At 40.8% G+C, this 18,762-nt stretch overlaps 1 protein-coding gene across 9 annotated transcripts in view; it reads right to left on the bottom strand.

Moving 5' to 3' along the window:
- Positions 1-17,009, bottom strand: part of LOC140205133 (uncharacterized) — a 71,314-nt gene extending 54,305 nt beyond the window's left edge. For all 9 annotated transcript variants that reach the window (XM_072272364.1, XM_072272363.1, XM_072272365.1 and 6 more), the window contains exons 1-2: positions 16,867-17,009; positions 10,039-10,118 (exon numbers count right to left, since the gene is read on the bottom strand). In XM_072272364.1, coding sequence (XP_072128465.1) covers positions 10,039-10,118; positions 16,867-16,882 — 96 coding nt within the window. In that variant the 5' untranslated portion in view covers positions 16,883-17,009. The remainder of the gene's footprint in view (positions 1-10,038; positions 10,119-16,866) is intronic.
- Between the last annotated feature and the right edge of the window lie 1,753 nt (positions 17,010-18,762).

Below are 18,762 nucleotides of genomic sequence, written 5' to 3'. Positions count from 1 at the left end.
TCTTATTATGGTGGTTAGCAAATTGCTGCAGGTCCACGCCCTTGCTGGGTCCAGGACAGAAATGGGGGAAGTCTGATTTCAATACAAGACAGGCAAAAATGGAAAGGAAGCAACTACGTAATCACATACATACTGTAGGGTTGTGGACAAGGTTTTCCATTAAATAGTGGGGACAAGGTTTTAAATTAAATAGAATAAAATAATTCAAAGTAAATTTATTATCAAAGTACATACTGTATATGTCACCATATACAACCTGAGATTCAGTTTCTTGTGGGGATTCTCAATAAATCTACAGAATAATAACCATAACAGAATCAGTGGAAGACCACCCAACTAGGACGTTCAGTCAGAGTGCAGCAGATAACAAACAGTGGCAGGGAATAGTGAGGGGAAAATTGACAAAGGTGGCAGGCTGGAGCAGAAACTGTAAAAAGAAATGTGCAACACAGAGAAAACCCAGAGTTACAAAGAACTGTTTTAAAAAAATCAAACCTTAACAGGTTTAACCTTAACAGCACTTGCTATCAGATAAGTGAGTGAACAGCTTAGCTAGAAACATATGGGTATGATCTAGTAGCTCCTGTATTATGGAGACTGGCTGGAGAGTGACCAGGACTGGGTGTTCGGTATTCCAGGTTTTAAAATAACAGACCAAAATGGAAAGGATGTGCAGCCTTCTAAGGCTCTCTGTTGGTCGGGGTCAACCATAGACGTTGTGTTCTAGCTGTCAAGCCAGGGCAGTACGATATAGTGAGCAAGTTGTTGCCCGTGCTGCAGGCTCCCACTCTCCAGCCAGTTGATAAATCCAAAAGGACAACAGAGATTGATATAACTTGGCAACAGCTGCATTATAGAAGTTCGCAGTCAGCGTTGAACTGAATGCAGGACTGCCTTAATTCCAGCTCTGGACTTTTCTTCGGGGTTTACTCCCAAAGCCTTCCCCTTGAGTGGGTATAGCCACAAGGCAACAGAAGGTTTAGATCAGAGTTTTCCTTCTCCTAGATGAGCTGCCAACACGGCTGACGAGCCCCATCTGCCCGAAGCGACTGATTTTAAGAAGCCAGTAAACTGCCTTTGCCCCTTCTCCTGTCAGTAGAAACAGTTCCGCTGCGCTTAGTAACTAAGCCAGACATGAAGGCCAGGAGCTGGACTTGGTTGCCAGAGGTTATTTGAGACACACGCCATTGGGAGCATTTAACAGGTAGCGGGAGCTTATCTCCACTAACCCCACCTCCCCACCATCCCCCCGTCCCTGGCTTTGAAAGCCTTAGGATGTGCAGGAGCCTTGCTAATATAGGGGGGGATCAGAATGGTGATAAAGGCTACGTCCACACTACGCCGGATAATATTGAAAACGCCGGTTTCGAGTAAAAACGACCTAAGCGTTTTTCAAAATATCTCTGTCCACACTAACACGGATATTTGGGCGAATCTCCTCTACTGGGCATGCGCAGGACACACAGAAAACAAGCGAAGAGGAAACGGTATACTTAGTGCGCGTTCACCCAGTTACAGAGTAGAAAAACTTAAAAGGAATTGCTCTTGGCTCTCGCGCAGGAGGACTTAAAACTTAAAAAAAAACAAATACTGGAATTTCCCCTCACTGCAACGGATACTAGGCTTTTTCAGATTTATTCTTTCTGGAGACCGTTTCTGAAAACCTCAGTTTTCGGGGGCTGAAAATGCCGTTTTAGTGTGTACAGAGGGTCAAAACGAAGAGAAAAAGCTTTGTTTTCAAAATTATCTGGCGTAGTGTGGACGTAGCCATAGAGTGGTGCATAGTAATACAAAATACCTGACATATGAGGCTGGAGTATAAGTTAAATGTCCAAAGTACTGGTGGAAGTATGTTAGCATTGATTGAAAACTGGATGTTACATAGAAAACAGAAAGTTGTAGTAAATGGCCAGAGAGATATAACTACTAGTGGAGTACTCCAGCCATAGGTTCTTAGCCCTCACTTATTTGCTATTTTACTTTAGTGACCTGGAGGAGGGAACAAAGTCTAAAGTTGCCAGATTTGCTAATGACACAAAAATAGGTAGAAGGGGATGCCATGACGAGGACATTATGATTCTGCAGTGGGGTATAGATAAATTGAATGATCAGGTAAAACCTGGCAAATGGAGTTTAATGTGGGGAATGGTAAAAATAAGTAAGAGGTTCTAAAGACAGATTATTATCTCAATAGAGACTACAAATGAATGGACTTTTGAGATATTTTGATGTTCTTGTGCGCGGGTCAAATAAGGTTAGCAGACAGATCAAATGCCATTAAAGGGGCAAAAGGCATGTTTGCCTTTATTGCAAAAAAGTTGGAGTTTAAGAATAGGGAGGATTTTTTTGAAGGGGTATTGCTGTTGCCACACCTGGAATTTAGTTTTGAACCCCTTACCTACAAAAAAGATATAGTAGCATTGGAGTGTGATGGATATTCGCTTCCTGGCCGGGGGCCTCTTGTATTTCTTTTTGCCAAGCTTAGCTTTTTAAACATAGCAGTTGCTACTTGTAAAGTTCAAAAAGTTGTAAGTTAAACTTACAACTAAATTCTTTGTTTAGTTTCTGGTCAGTAACAAGAGCCAGTCTTCAGTTCTTAATGTAAATGGAAAGCTTGAAGTTTGAAAGCACAGCTTTACAAATGAACACTGCACAAAGCAACAGACCTGCTGGCTTATAGCACATATCTTACTGCTGAAGAGCTGCAGTATAAAACAATGGATTATTTAAATTGGCTAGTTTCAAAACAGACAACACGGACTAAGTTACTCAGTTCAAGGAAGCCTATAGACAAGATGGAGACAATCACTTAGCATATCAATAACTGATCTATTAATAAGTTGGAAGATTTGTATAGTCAGGGAAGTTAGCTTCATAGCATAAATTGTCAGTACCTGGGACCTATGTCTCCAAGAAGCTTTTAGACCGTTTGAGTAGAAAGAGTATCTAAGAAAATACTCTATACATGTGAAATCACCCAAGTGGCAAAAAAAAACTGTATAAATGTAGATAGCAGTTCAGGCTTATTAGGAATGGAGTAAGAACATCAAGAAGCTTGAAAGAAACACAAGGTGGGGTCCTTTCCTCTGCCTTCGATTTCTGTGAAGGATGACTGGTTCGTTTACATCATTGTTATGTCTTTTTAGCTTACAGGAAATGTACCTGTGTTTTGGAAATCCTTTGTGTTAGAAATGGTTTGAAATTTGAAAGTTTTTTTTATAAGATAGGCACTCTCTGTGAGTCTTAAATGTGTTTTTAAAAGGTGTGGATTTAAGCATGTATCACTGAAAATAAATAAACTGTGTTTTAAAATACTTTGTTAGCTGTAAGTATCTTCTTCTTGGCAGGGAGGGGGCACCCACTGCTTGAATAGTGGGTATTTGCAGCTAACCTTGCCATGGAGAATAAACAAGGAAGTAAATTAGTCTTTGAAGATTGGGTAGTTACAGTATAATCTCCCTTTAGTGAGGATACTCATGGCTATTGAGATCCGATCGGGCTTAAAGTCTTTGTTTGAGAATTAATGAAATTGATGCCTCATAGAAAGTTTTCGGAAGGGTCCCAGACGATATAGAATCAGTGAAAATTTGGCATAAATGAGGTATAAGTATTTCAGTAGAAGTCTTAAAAAATTCTATTGTAAATCCATCTGGTTCCGGAGCTTTACCTGATTGAAAGGAGGATATAGCCAGGGAAGCTGGCTGCAAAATAAAGGCCAGGCTTTTAAACTGAAGTACAAGGTATTGTTTTTCTCTCTCAGGATGTAGTGTATCTTTGCAACTCTCTGCCCCTGAGGGTGGTGGAGATCAGGTCGATAGGTATATTAAAGAGGTAAATAAATATTTTAAAGATTGAAGGATAGAGGATTATGGGGAACTGGCTTAGACAAGGAATTGAAGCCAGCCTTGATCAGCCATAATCATACTGAAAAGCAGGGCAGTCAAGAGAGTCTGAGAGGTCTAATCCTCCTCCACTTCTCTGTTTTTGTTTTTGTCTGCGTGTGACCAGTGGGAGCCATTCAAATATGAAATGATCTGGGTTCAAGGCCAATATATTTTCTGAGGGGAAAAGGAAAGGCCAATATCTCCAACGAGCCTGGATATCAAGTGACTGGATTATTAATTAGATTTGATTTGAAGTCTGGAAGTTGAAGCCCAATGGCCAAAGCCTGGAGACCAGGGACTGGAGGCCCAGAGGCCTGGGGTTGACGGACTGTCTGCGTGTCTGGGTGGTTGAGAGAGAGAGGGAGGAAAAGGTCTTGCTTTGCTGTTATTGTTTTTTACTTGTTGTGTTCTGTGTTGTTCTGCGTAACATTGTGGGTATGCTCTGAATATGTGGTGACACTTGTGTGCTGTCCCTAGCAAACTCGTGGGTGTGTTGGTTGCTAATGCAAATGAAACATTTCATTGTATATTTTGATGTATATTTGATAAAGCTGATTATGAATCTAAGAAAAAATAGGAATCTTCATACAGTATCTTAAAATAGTAATTAAAATGGTGAAGAGGAGCCACTAAATGGCATAAATTAAGGGAAAGTGAAAGGCATTTTATAAATATATTAGGGGTAAGTGGGTAAACAGGGAATGTGTACATCCCAAAGTTACAATCTGTGTGGGCAACCAAACACTTGGGTGAGGTCTTAAATAAATACTTCTTTCTCATCTATATTTACTGTAGAGAGGGCATTGTGGTTGGAGAATTCAGTAAAAGTTGAGTTCTGAAACAAATTGACATTGAAAATAAGGAAGCATTAACTGTTCAGCAGGTTTAAAGTTGGATAAATCTCCAGAACCTGATGAGAATTGTCCCAGACTGCTTTGGGTGGCAATGAAGAAAATTGTTGGGGCTCTGACAGAAATTTCCAAATTTGCTCTATTCTAAGAAGAGATGCCAGATAATTGATAATATAACAGAAGATAGTGAATTTTATTCAAGCAGGGTCGCAAAGATAAGCCAGTTAATTAGGGACTGGTGAGTATAACAGCAGGTGGTGGGAAATGATTGGAAACACTGAGAAACTGGATTAATCTGCACTCAGAGTGTCAGATATTAATTGAAGATAATCGGCAGGGGTCTATTAAAGGGAGATCTTGAAAGTACTGTCATTGATATAGTGTGAATTGACTCCAGTGAGGCCTTTGACAAGGGCCCACGTGGTACTCCACCGTCATCTAAGACAATTTGGTAAATGGGATCCTAAACTTTGACAAGTTGCTGCAAATGAGGCTACTAAACAAACTTAGAGCCCACGCTAATACAGCAAAGATACCAGCATGCATAGAAGATTGGCTAACCGACAGGAGACAAAGAGTGGGAATTAGGACTACCTTTTCTGGTTGGCTGCCCGTGACTAAGGTGTTCCATAGGGGTCGATGTTGGGACCGCTTCTTTTCATGTTATTTGTCAATGATATGGATGATGGAATTAATGGTATGGTATTTCCATACCAGGCTGTGATGCAGCTGGTCAATACATTCTCTATCACACATCTACAAAGTTTGTCAAAGTTTTAGGCTGTGAAAGATATGAAGATAAGTGGAGGGGCTGATATTGTTAAGGAAGCGGGAGTCTGCTGAAGGACTTGGACAGATCAGGAGAATGGGCAAAGAAGTGACAGATGGAATACAGTGTAGGGAAGTGTATGGTCATGCCCTTTGGTAGAAGAAATAAAGCTGTACACCAAGGGTTCCCAACCCGGGGTCCACGGACTCCTTACTTAATGGTATTGGTCCATGGCTTAACAAAGTTTGGGAACCATTTGTTATAGACTATTGTTGTAGACTATTTTCTAAACGGGGAGAAAATTCAGAAATCAGAGGTGCAAAGGAACTTGGGAGCCCCCATGCAGGAGTCCCTAACGGTCAGCTTCCAGGCTGTGTCGGTGGTAAGGAAAGCAAGAACAATGTTAGCATTTCATTTTGAGAGGATTAGAATATAAAAGCAAGGATGTATTACGCTGAGACTATATAAGCATTGGTCAGACCACACTTGGAGTATTGTGAGCAGTTTTGGGCCCGCCATATAAGAAAAGATGCGCTGGCACTGGAGATAGCCCAGAAGAGGTTCACGAGAAAGATTTCAGGAATGAAAGTGATAATGTATGATGGCTCTGGAGTTTAGAAGAATAATGGGGGATCTCATTGAAATCTATTGAGTATTGAAAGGCCTAGATTGAGTGGATGTGAGAGGATGCTTACTACAGTGCAGGAGTCTAGGACCAAAGGGCACCACCTCAGAATAAAGGGATGTCCGTTTTGAACAGAGGTAAGGAGGAATTTCTTTAGCCAGAGGGTGGTGAATCTGTGGAATTCATTGCCACAGATGGCTATGGAGAACTAGCCATTGGATATATTTAAAGTGGTGGTTGATAGGTTCTTGATTAGTAAGGGTGTCAAAGGCTATGGGGAGAAGACAAGAGAATGGGATTGAGAGGAATAATAAATCAGCCATGAATGGCGGAGCAGACTTGGTCTATCTCTGTTCCTATGACTTACGGTCTCAACTTGCTTGATGATAACAGACAGAGGGTGATGTTTAATCTGCTTTTGCAATTGGAAATCTGTGACCATTGGTCTACTGCAGGGAACAGTATTGGCACCTCGCTCATTGTTACATACATAAATGATCTCAATGTGAATGGAGGAGTTATAACAAATTGGTAGTGCTGTGATTATGAGGAGTGCAGTCTTGGGCGTATGTGAGATTGTCGATTTAATCTTGAAAAATGTGAGGTGATTTATTTTAGGAACACCGATGAGGTTATAATATACAATAAGACTTTAAAAAGTGTAGTTCCTTCTTCTCAATGAAGAGATGAGCATAGCTTGGGCCTAAGTGAGTTGTCACAGCTGAATGTTTCATTTTGAAAAAATGGTGGGATTGAAGGAAAATTTGCTCCATACAAGTTCGGTCAGATCAAGAGGAGGATGGAAGGAGGCTGATTCATTCACAGTTCAAGGAAGAAATGAAAGAGCCTCAAACTATCCTGGCGTGGGATGGATATAAAGAAGGATATAATATTTTTGGTAAAGATGGGCTGGATAGGAAATCAAAACTGTCAATATGGTTGAGGGCATTAGAAGTATTACAAATGTAAATGTGAAGAAATAAGCTCTGAGGGGCAAGAGCAGGGTAAAACAATGTATCTATCCTTCTCATGGATCTTAGGAGAGGTAAAAGTGAACCATGCAAAATTGATGGACAATAAGGCTAAAGGCAGTGGAGGAAAAATCTCTTGATGAAATGAGAATAGTAACTGTTTGGGGGACAATGGCTTGAAGGCAATATTGAATTCATTACTCTTCGCAAGATTTAAGGAAGTATCTGAGAGCTGATATTTGGCTTCTGCGGGGATCAGATCTAATTATCAACTACAACTTCATTGCCCTTTTCAGCAGGCTTGATGATAATGTCACAGGATTAGTCTTTATTGAGAGGACAAGGGGAGATTTGTATGAGTAAGGAGAATGGAGAAATTAAGGAGGTCCGTCTTACATTGAGAGCTATCCAGAGAGCGGAAGAGGCCAGAAGGAGGAGTATAATCGGACTGGGGTCTCAAGAATGGGGTCAACAATCTGGTGTGAAGACCCCATCCAAAGAAATGGATATTATGGCAAAGGCAGCAAAGGACTGAAAAATATGGTGGCATAGCTGTTATTGCCTGGGTTCAATCCTGAGTTTGAATGGGGTCTGAATATTGTGTATTCTTCCTGCGACTGCACGGATTCTCGCCTGATTACTCCACTTTCCTCCTGCATTCTAAAGATGTGATGGCAGTTTATTTGCGTGGGTAAGTAGCAAAAGAAAGTAAGGGGACATTGAGAAAGAATAATATGTAAGGGTACATGGTAATTACAAAAGGGGGCTAGTATTACAGTGCTGACAGCTGCATGGTGGGCTGAAGAGCTATCTGTCCTGCCATAACAAATTAAGAGTTCATGTCAAGCTTGAAATTAGGATGGGGACAGTGGAGATGAAGAGGAAGTCTCTGCTGAGAAGAGATCACTTGAAATTACAGAGGAAGCTGAGCTGAGAGACTGAAAAATGCAGCAGAATGCAACTGGGAAGCAATGTGGGTTTCAGAAGGTGTGGGGTAGAAGAACCTGGAGGAATTTTTTCAGAATTCAAAAACTGTTGAGATTTTTGATGTGTGAAAGAAAAGAAAAATGTATTTTGTTGAAACAACAAATGCAGCAAAGGATAAAGTGCAACTGCAGACTAGGACAGCTTTGAGACAGAGTAAGTTGGTGCTATTGTAAAACCAGACAGCTGATCATTGACTACAGGAGGAGGAAATTAGAGGTCCATGAGCCAGACCTCATCAGGGGGATTCGAGGTGGAGAGGGTCAGTAACTTTAAATCCCTTGGAGTTTTATACTTCAGAGAATCATCCTGGATCCAGCATGTAATTCCCATTACAAAGAAGGCACAGCAGCACCTCCACTTTCTTAGAAGTTTGTGAAGATTCGGCATGTCATCTATACCTTTGACAAATATCTGTAGATGTATGGTGGAGAGTATATATAACTGGTTGCTTCACAGCCTGGTATGGAAACTCCATTTCTGTTGAATACAAAAGCCTGAAAGTAGTAATGGATATATCCCAGTCTATCACAGGTAAAGCCCTCCAAAACCATTGAGCAAATCTACAAGGAGCATTGTCGCAGGAAAGCAGCATCCACCATTATGGATCCCCACCATCCAGGCCGTGTTCTCTTCTCACTGCTGTTATCAGGAAAGAAGTACCGGAGCCTTGGGTCCCATACCAGGAACAGTTATTACCCCTTGACCACTAGGCTCCTGAACCAGCGTGGGTAACTTCACTCAACCCAATACTGAACTGATTCCACAACCTATGGACTCACTTTCAAGCACTCCACAATTCTCGTTCTCAATATTAACTTATTTATATATTTATTATTATTTTGTTTTTCTTTTTGTATTTGCAAAATTTGTTTTTTTTATCCATTAGATGTCTATGTATGTAGATTTTCATTGATTCTATTGGGTTTCTGTGTATTTACTGTGAATGCCCACAAGAAAATAAATCTTAGGGATGTATATAGTGACATATACGAGGTATGTACTTTATTAATAAATATACTTTTAACTCGAAATTATAGAGAAAGGTTAAGAGCATGACATTAATGAGAATGTGCAAAAAGAACGGAGATTAGTGAAACACTGGATAGTCTGAATGTACTTGTGATCTTGAGTGGATTCAAGCTGATAAGGTAGAATCTGTGTAGGAGCTGGAGAGTTTTTGTTAAGGAACAAGATGTGGCTGTGAAAGCAAGCCTTACTCAATCCAGTGTGACTCAACACAGTCTTACTCAATTCAGACTTACACAGTCCAGATCTACTCAATCCAGAACTGGGAATTGTTTCCAGGCATAATCCCTGCCAACTTCCAGACCTTTTCTTTTGCTCAACAGAGAGCTACTGAAGCTGCATGAAGTGGGTTGTCTGAGACCGTTGGCAGTCAGCTACATTCTGATGCTGGATACCTCATACAGTTCAGTAAGAGGAGAGAGATGGATTGCTAATTTAAATTATTCTATGTGTTTTAAAATGATCAAAAGCATTTGGTAGAGTTGTTTTATAGAATGATTTAGTTCTATCTGTCTTGTAATTTTTAAGTTTATTTCATTCTTTTCTTTGGTGTTGGGATGGTTTGAATTATCCTGCAGGTCTCAGCTCTATTCACAGTGTTTTATGATTAGAAAATTTCAGAATTCTCAGCCTGACATAGTTGCTTCTTTCAAAGTGAAGAAGGCACTTGCTTGGGCCACTTCACATGACCTCATTAAGGCATGAAAAGCCTTATCACTGTACAGGGCTTCACCATAATATTTTCATCCCTTTTCTCCCTGTAATCCCAATAAATTATTAGAAATCAATAACAAAGCACTAACCACATAATCCAAATGAATGATATATCAACAGTGTGGCTTAAACCTGCTCCCTAATTGTTTTTAATGCAACAGATTGGTGAAAGCAGTTTGATGAGAAAAGTCTATCAGCAGCTTTACAATACCTCTTCAGTGTGCTCTTCTGTTCCTTTGTTTTCCAGCTCTTCTCCAGTTCTGGACAACAGATTTGAGGAAACAAAATTAGCTGCAACATTAGAAGGAAAAGAATCATTACAAACATCCATACTGCTGCCACGTCAGATGCATGAGGTCTCCTAATCTAAAAAGAGAAGCAGAAAATCCTTGTAAGGTAAAATCATAAAATCCTGAGTACTAATCCACAGTTAGCTGTGAATTTCATTAAAATATAAGTCAGAAAACTATAACTAACTTCGAACAGAAGTACTCCCAAGTCCTCCCTCCCCCACCTTGGCCAATCAGTTCAATCAGTCTTATAGCCAGTTTGATCTTCTCACCTCTTCTAATCTTGATCTGCTGAGCCCCTATACCCCTCCCTTTTCCTATCACTCCAATGTCATCATCCCCCTTTCACCCCAACCCCACTCCCCTTGCCCCCCCCCTCCCTCCCACCCTATCTCTTCTGTGAAGCAAGAAGAAGTTTGCTGACTATTTGGAATACAGAACATGAGGAAAGCTGCAGGCCCTGATGGTGTCTCACCTGCTCTAAGGCACTGTGTGGATCATCCAGCACCTGTCTTCACTGAGACATTTAACATCTCCCTGTAATTATGCAGAGTTCCAGACTGCTTTAAAGTTGCTACAATCATTCCAGGTCTCAAGAAAGACAAGACCACTGGACTTAATGATTATAGGCCAATCGCTCTGACTTCAGTGGTTATGAAAATCTTTGAGCATCTGATGTTGGACAGTGGAAATGAGGATAGACTTCCACTGACAACCCCCTACCTCCAACTCCCTTGGAAATTAATGGTCAAGCCATGTCCATTCAAATTCCTAGGGACTACCATTACCAATACATTGAAGTGGGACAAGCACGTTACACTTATCACAGCAGAGATTGTTCTTCCTATGTCAGCTTAGGAAAAACTTGACATCTTTGGGTGTATCCTGGTGAATTTTTACTCAGCCATCATTGACAGTGTTGTGAGCACTTCTATCACCATTTTGTTTCTCACTGCCTCCTCCCTCTCTGGCTCCAGGTTGCAGCGAGTGGCCCACTCAGCAGGGAAGACCACTGGCCATCAGCTACCAACATTAAGGTTGGCACGGTAGTGTAGTGGTTAGCACAAAGCTTCACAGTACCAGCGACCTGGGTTCAACACCCGCCGCTGCTTGTACGTTCTCCCCGTGACCACGTGGGTTTCCTCTGAGTGCTCCAGTTTCCTCCCACAGTCAAGAGACATAGCCGCTAGTACGTAAACTGGTCACTGTAAGTTGTCCCATGATTAGGCTAGGATTAAATCAAGGATTGCTGGATGGTGTGGCTCAAACGGCCGGAAGAACCTATTCCACACTGCATCTCAATAAATAAATAGTAAGTAAATGAATGAATGCAAAGATCTGTTCATTACCAGACTGAATAGATGAAAAAAATTACTGCTGACTCCACCCATCCTAGCAGTCACCTATTCACCAAACTGCCAGTAGGGAGATGCTACCAGTCCATCACCGAAGCTTCTTTCCTGTAGCTAACCAAATTCTCAACAAAACTCACTCAGGTGTAATACACCAACTGTCCCTGCACAACATCCATCAAATGGTCATTCCTCCTATCCTTGTTCTGTTGATAATTATTTAGTCTGTTTATATGTTTATATTTATTTTAGTTTGATTGTTGACATTGTCTTGTAAATTGTTGGTTACTATTGTGTTGTCTGTTATGATATTGTCCTGTGTTTTATTCTTGGCACCAAACCACAATCAGTTCTGATATGATTCACATACTGGCAATAAAGTGATTCTAATTCTGAAATCCAATGCAGATTGGTATCATGACTGACATGGATGAAGTGGGTTCAATGGACATCTTTCTGTGCTGCACGTTTCTGTAAATGATACCTGAACCATTTTTTTCATTAGCTTTCATTGATACTTGGAGTGGACTAAAACTCTGGAATGATTTAAGAGGGAGAGACCATTCATTTCTATGAAGGAAAGCAATTAACTCCACTGACCTGCACTTGAATGCTCGATCAATAGGGTTCACATTCTCGATTTGCAACAGTTTTAAGTCCTTCCCCTCTCAAAGGTATAAGTCATATTTACGGCAAGCACCTTCTGGTACCTCAACCACTTCAACCAAGTGATGATTCTTCATTCACAAGTTGAAAAAATATATCACATTACCCAGGGTAATATAAACAATACTCTTAGAGTTTAAGGAGTAAGTTGTGTGAAAACTTATTCACAAGTGAGGTTAGTATCAGAGTATTAAAGATTCTAAATGCTTTAATCTTTAAGTATGGAGACTTGTATGAAAAAGCAAACACCTTAAAACTATACTAATTTGCATTTTTAGCATAAATCTTGCCTTAAAGTGGTTTCCCATAACTGAATCATTGCTAGTTGGGAAGTCAGTCCAGCACCTCCAAGCACAATTGCCGAAAGCACAGCTGATACATTTCCCGGGTTAGCTATGCACCGCTCATCTGAATAGGAGACGTTTTTACACAATAATAACTCTGGCAGGTACAACCTAACACTTTCGTTTATTGGGTAGAAAATGAATAAGAGAAAACCCAGCAGCAGTTTGGCGAACATCTCCAGAAACAACATTTATGTCAACTCACAGATTCTGCCAGACGTTTTTATCATTGCTCGTTACACTTGCAGAAGCATCCCTATGTGTTCCTTCAACAGGCATAGCATTTATGCTATGTACCCCAGTGCAAGAAACTGAAATATCTTCTGAATTGAGCAGTGTGCACCACACAGTGAAATGGGGATACTTAAAGCATGAAACTTCATCATTCTGCATTGGACTGAGTTAGGGGATGGACACATATCGACACACACCAGAGAACTGCTGTTTTCCTCAAAATTGCCCTTGTGTTACCCTTACTTCCACAACAGCCTTTTATAAAATTGGGCTATATATTTCAATTAATTGAGATGATAAGATACATTATTCTAAATGTTTTCTTGTGTCTTGCAAGTTTCAATGTTTAAGAAATTTTATTTTACATTTTAATGGTATAATTATTTTTCATTGTTCCTCATTATTTTTGAATATTCGTAAAGATCAGCAATATTGTCATAGGTTTGACAGCCAGTTCAGCCAGGTGACATAGTTTGGTTGGCTGTCAAATCTTAAAAGAGTCTTACTGATTACAGGTCAGCTATGGGGACCTGACTGGCTTGCTGGAGTTGGTTATTGTAGTGAAAGTCACAATGATAATCATGCTGGAACCTCAGATGTCCAGGAGATGCTGTTGGTAGGTGTGGGCATAGGAGTGACAAACGTAGGTGGGCTAGGCAGAACCATGCAGTAGGTTGTAGCTTGTGCAATGCCAAACTGGACTCAATGGCGTTGAAGAGACAGCAACCTATGACCAAGTCATTACGGTACATGACTTTAAAGAGTAAGTAAATGCAGGCGTTCTCACTTGCCACTTTTGTCCTTTTACATGGTTGTAGGCTGGGAGGCGTTGTTGGAAATGCTTTGGGAAGCTGCTGTTATATACACAGTCAACACCACATGCTGTAATCATGGAATGCTAGTGTTGGAGAGGGTGAATTAATTTCAGAATCAGGTTTAATATCATTGGCATATGTCATGAAATGTGTTGTTTTGCAGGAGCAGTATAATGCAATATAGAATAATAAAAATATAAATTACAATATGAAGTATATATTAAAAAAATTTAATTAGTATTCCAAAAAGAGAGCAAAACACACTGAGGTAGTGCTCATGGGTTCATTGTCCATTCAGCGTGTGCCTTTAGGTTCCTGTACCTCCTCTCTGCTGGTAGCAATGAGAAAAGGGCACATCCTGGGTGACGAGGGTCATTACTGATGAATGCTGCCTTTTTGAAGCATCGCTCAGTGCTGGAGAGGCTAGTGCCCATGATGGAGCTGGCAGGGTTTACAACTTTCTGCAGCTTTTTCCAATCTTCTGCAGTGGCCCCTCCACACCAGACAATGATGCAACCAGTTAGAGTGTTCCCCACGGTACATCTGTAGAAGTGAAGTGCCAAGAGGCTAAAGATGAAGATCTGGGGAAGATGAAGATCTGGGGAAGGGGAAATAAGCCAAATATCTAAAAGTCTTGACCGATATGAACATGATGGCAAATAGCTTCCTTATGTCCCTAGATTTCTGCAAGTTTGCTGGACGTTAATGGAGCTGTACTTATCTAGACAATTGGAAAGTATTCCCATTATATTCATAGTGAGTTCTGCTTTGAGTCACTCAATAGATTCATAACCTCTAACTTGTTCTTGTAACCCCAGGATTATGTGGGAATTCAACTAAATTTCTGGGTAACTGTGATCTCCAAGATGTTGATGACAGAGTATTCAGTAAAAATAATGTAATGATCATCAAGTAAACATGGTTAGATTCTCTTTGTATGGGGATGATCATTGCCTGATACTTACAAATGTTAATTGCCACATGCCCGAATATTGTCCAGATCTTAAACACAAAAAAAACCTGCCGATGCCGGAAATCTAGAGCAACACGCACAAAATGATGAAGGTACTCAGCAAGTCAGGCAGCACCTATGGAGGGGAATAAACAGTGGACATTAGTGACCAAGACCCTTCATCAGGAGTTGGTAACATTTATTGTTTATTCCCCTCCATCAGTGCGGCCTGACGTGCAGAGTTCCTCCAGTGCTTTGTGACTGTCCAGATCTTGTTTCATGTAGGCGCAGGGTCCTTCACTAGTTGAGGAGTTGTGAATGGATTTGCAAATTGACCACACATCTGAGTACATTCCAGTAACTGGCTCAATGGGGCTTGGGTGCATAGCTGAAGGAGGGGTAAGAGGCATGGAAAGATAACTGATAATGCAGCCATAAATAGTTGAAACTAGGACACTTGCTAGATGAACCCGTGGTCAGGAATGATGGGCCTTGAACAAATACAGCTATTTTGCTTTGTGGTTAGATGAAGGGTCTATGACTTGAAACGTGAGTCTATTTGTCTTCCCACAGATCTGGCTGGCCCGCTGAGTATTTCAATTATCTTCTGTTAATATTTATGCTAGAGATGTAACCTACTCTGAAGCAGGTCTTTGGCTTGAGAATCGGAATGTTGTCAGAAATCATTGCTTCTGCTGTATCCAGTTCTCTCAGCCATTTCTTGGCATCACATGAAGTGAATCAAATTAGCATGTGTAAGGCAGTAAGAGAATGAGACAAACTGGATCCATCCACTGAACCGTGTGGTTGAAACTGTTTCAGCTTTTTCTCTTTTACTGATATACTGAGCTTCACCATTGTTAAGGATTCTTAAACTGCTACAAGGGTTGAACACAATCCCACCTTATCATTAGGCTGGCAGTTCCAGAATTTTGACCCAGTGAGAACACACCAGCAGTAATATTGTTCCAATTCAGGATATGGTGAGAGTGGAGAAAAATTTTGCAACTGGCCATCTTCCGAAGTACCCATTAACCCTGCCCATCAATACAATGGAAATTAATATTTGGGCAAAGCTTTGCTTAAATGGTCTAGTGAATCTTGTTAATGGTACACTCTGCAGCCATATGTTGAATGTTTGGAATGGTAGATTAGTGTCAATCAGTCCAATCAAAGTTGTACTGTATGAACCTATTTTAGGATTATTGGAAAAGCAGTCATCCAAAAGATTTTAGGTGTTCTTCAATCTGAAAAGTTAGCTTTGTTTTACTTTCCATCGATACCTAACCTGGTGAGTTTTTCTAGCATTTTCTGTTGTTATTTCACTTTTCCACGGAAAATGCCAATTCCATAGAAATGCTTATTTCTACAGATGTAGCATGGAGAACATTCTGACTGGTTGTATCACTGCCGGTAGGAAGGCATGGGATGAACGACGACTGCAGGGTGTTGGAGACTCTGCCTGCTCCATGGCGGGGCACAGGCCTCCCCACCAATGATGATATCTTCAAAAGGTAGTGCCTCAAGATGGCGGCATCATGCCATCTTCTCATTACTAACATCGGAAAGGAGGTCCAGGAGCTAGATGACACGCACACACAACACTTAAGGCACAGCTTCTTCTGCTCTGCAATCAGATACTTGAACACTACTTCATTATTCCATATTTGCACTATTTATTTTATTGTTTATTGTAATTTTTGGTAATTTCTTTTAGGTCTTGCACTATACGACTGCCACAAAACAACAAATGTCACCATATATGTCCGTGATAATAAACCTGATTCTGACCCTAATAACAGGTGATTGAGCAATGGTAATTTCTTTAAATGTCAAGGGAAAGTCATTCTACTTTGTCTTATTGGACCAATTAGTAACTGGAGAAAATCTCACGCATCACATATCAGCCAAGTCTTGCTTTGCACAAGTATATACTTTGCAGAGTTCGGAATGAGACTAAACACTGTGCAATAGTTGTTTGCGTAACCATTCGCGAAAGAACGGCTCCTTATGCAAAGTATTTGGGAGAACCTGGACTTCTTAAACACGAGGAAACGTTTTTGGAGAAAGGAAGAAGTTAGGAGCTGGAGAGAGTGCTGAGAAAAATAATATGGCCCCGTTTCAATACTGTTCCAGTCAGTCGGACGCTTAAAACAGCAAAAAAAATTTTTAAAAACATGTTTGTGATTCTGAAACACAGCAACTACGCCCCTCACCTCCGAAAAAACACCCCTCCTCTTCCTCAGTATAAATATTTGACAATTTAATAACTTTTAAGCGATTCTAAGAAATGATCCATTGCTCAGTTCATCGTGATTGTAGGCTGGCTCACTGAGGACCTTTCCTAATTCCGCTTCCTTTGACAGTGTGCCACTAGTGCCCTTACCTGCAGGGCTATCCATGGCCGCCAGCCGCCGGCCGCGCTCCGCTGTGCGCGTTCTGGTTGCCCGGAGACCGGAGACCGGAGACCGGCGACCGGCGACCGGCCGCTGGCGGCCCTCCGGCCAGCAGGCGGCGCAGCGTCACGGATTGACTCTACCACTTGTGGTTGATGCAGCGTCTCGTTCCCAGAGACGAGGAGCCTCCTGCTGGAATTTTCGTGGGTTAACACGTTTGTTAAATTCAGTAAACTGTGAGTAGCGATTGTAAATACATAGGACTAAAAGGGCAGGTTGTCTTCCATGTGGCTACATCCCTCATTTCATCAAGCAATAGAAAGTATGGATGATGCTTTTTGAATCCATGATGTATGTTTTTCACTTGATGATACTGCAAGTACAAATTGCTATGGGTCTAAAATGCCTTTCCAAATGTTCAAGATTTTTAAGATTGCATTTCATTAGTTTTCACTATTAAAAAATATCAGGATATCACATCCCTATTCAAAAGAAGAATCACATCCCTATCAAAAGAAGAATAGGGATGGCAAAAAATACCTTTAGGAGAATGAAGAGTATACTGACCAATACTAAACTAGGCATGACAACCCGCCTCAGAGTACTGAAATGTTACGTTTATCCAGTTATGTTGTGTGGATCAGAATGTTGGACAATATCTAGTAACATGAGGAAATGAATTGAAGCAGCAGAGATGTGGTTTTTGAGGAGGATGCAAAGAATATCATGGACGAAACGAATATCTAACGAGCATGTCACGAACAGAGCAAACACAAAAAGAGAAATAATGTATGAGATCATGAAAAGGCAACGTAACTTCATTGGACATGTGATTAGGAAAGAGGAGTTAGAATGCACGGTAATTATCGGAAAGATTGAAGGGAAGAAAGCAAAAGGAAGGCAAAGACAAATGATGTTGGAGGCAGCAGCCAGAGAACTGGAAATGAATACCAGTGAATTGTTCCACTTGACCTGAAACAGGAGTGTATGAGCCATGGCAGTCAAAGCTCAAACTGGACATGGCACCTGATGATGATGATTCATCACAAAGAATTGCATTGAAGGAGAGCCTTGTATGTTGCAATTCGTTTGCCATTATCTTTAACAATGACATTGCCTTTTAATGAGATAATTTTTCCCCTTAAAGTAATAACTGATTTGACTGAATATTATTTAAATCTCAGATTTTCTGGTCTATAAAATCTCACCTCCTGATGCATTCATGAATTGGGTCTAGCTGGATTGGCACCACAGTCAAAATGGGTTTGTTGGCTCAAGGGGTCGGCATCTATGCTACTGAAGCACCTTCAATAACTCCAAAAGACTGAAGTAGGGTAAATACTGAAAGGCTTTTATTCCCAGTAAGATACGACTTCCATGCTGAGTGTCTGCCCCCAGACTGAGGGGGAGGGGCAAGGCGAAATCACCTTTACTCTGGGGTCTGTGGGAGGAGCCACAGGGGCAGTCAGCAGAGGGGCGTGTCCAGACAGTTAACCCAGTTACAACATATATATGGTTTACCACAGCTACATTGTTCTATAACTCTGTGGCTCCTTAAAGTCCCCAAACCTACTTCATAATTATCTAGCTTCATGATTTGTTCACTTACAAAGGATGACACTCATCTCACCTCACAGCAACAACTTTCTCCACTTGAGATACTGTAGTGTTCTGGAAATGATTTTGCTCTTCAAGATTGCTTTCCGGGATATAACCTAAATGGATTTAATCTTTATTTCTTTAACAATATAAAGGTGGAATTGCCAACTCTTGAACTTTACAAGCTCTCTCATTAGGCAATATTTATTTTGTTTATTCCAGTTCCTAATAAATAATTATTTTGATATTTTATAAGAAATCTCATCTGCATATCCCTGCTCTTACCT

The sequence above is a fragment of the Mobula birostris genome, chromosome 11, assembly GCF_030028105.1.
Source record: "Mobula birostris isolate sMobBir1 chromosome 11, sMobBir1.hap1, whole genome shotgun sequence".
Lineage (NCBI taxonomy): Eukaryota > Metazoa > Chordata > Chondrichthyes > Myliobatiformes > Myliobatidae > Mobula > Mobula birostris.
The sequence above is the reverse complement of the archived record's forward strand: the minus strand, read 5'-3'. Positions and strand labels throughout refer to the sequence as shown.